This window comes from Myotis davidii, unplaced genomic scaffold (genome assembly GCF_000327345.1).
Source record: "Myotis davidii unplaced genomic scaffold, ASM32734v1 scaffold167, whole genome shotgun sequence".
Classification (NCBI taxonomy): domain Eukaryota; kingdom Metazoa; phylum Chordata; class Mammalia; order Chiroptera; family Vespertilionidae; genus Myotis; species Myotis davidii.
Window position 1 is genome coordinate 3,799,376 of NW_006300048.1, and position 264 is coordinate 3,799,639.

Consider the following 264-nt stretch of genomic DNA (forward strand, 5'->3'; position numbering starts at 1 on the left):
GGCGGCGGCGGCTGACGCTGTCGTGGCCGCTGCGCGTGCTGGCGGAGTACCGCACGGCCTACGCGCACTACCACGTGGAGAAGCTCTTCGGCCTGGAGGGCCCGGGCTCCGCCAGCAGCGCGGGCGGCGGCCTGAGCCCCAGCGACGAGCTGCTGCCCCCGCTCACCCACCGCCTGCCGCGGGTCAACACGGTGGACAGCACGGAGCTGGAGTGGCACATCCGCTCCAACCAGCAGCTCGTGCCCAGCTACTCGGAGGCGGTGC

General features: G+C 73.9%; 1 protein-coding gene across 1 annotated transcript in view; it reads left to right on the forward strand.

The window, feature by feature from the left end:
• TMEM151B (transmembrane protein 151B) overlaps positions 1–264 on the forward strand; it is a 3,371-nt gene that overhangs the window by 2,810 nt on the left and 297 nt on the right. Inside the window, exon 4 of the mRNA XM_015572159.1 lies at positions 3–260. Within this exon, the coding sequence (XP_015427645.1) occupies positions 3–260 (258 nt within the window). The remainder of the gene's footprint in view (positions 1–2; positions 261–264) is intronic.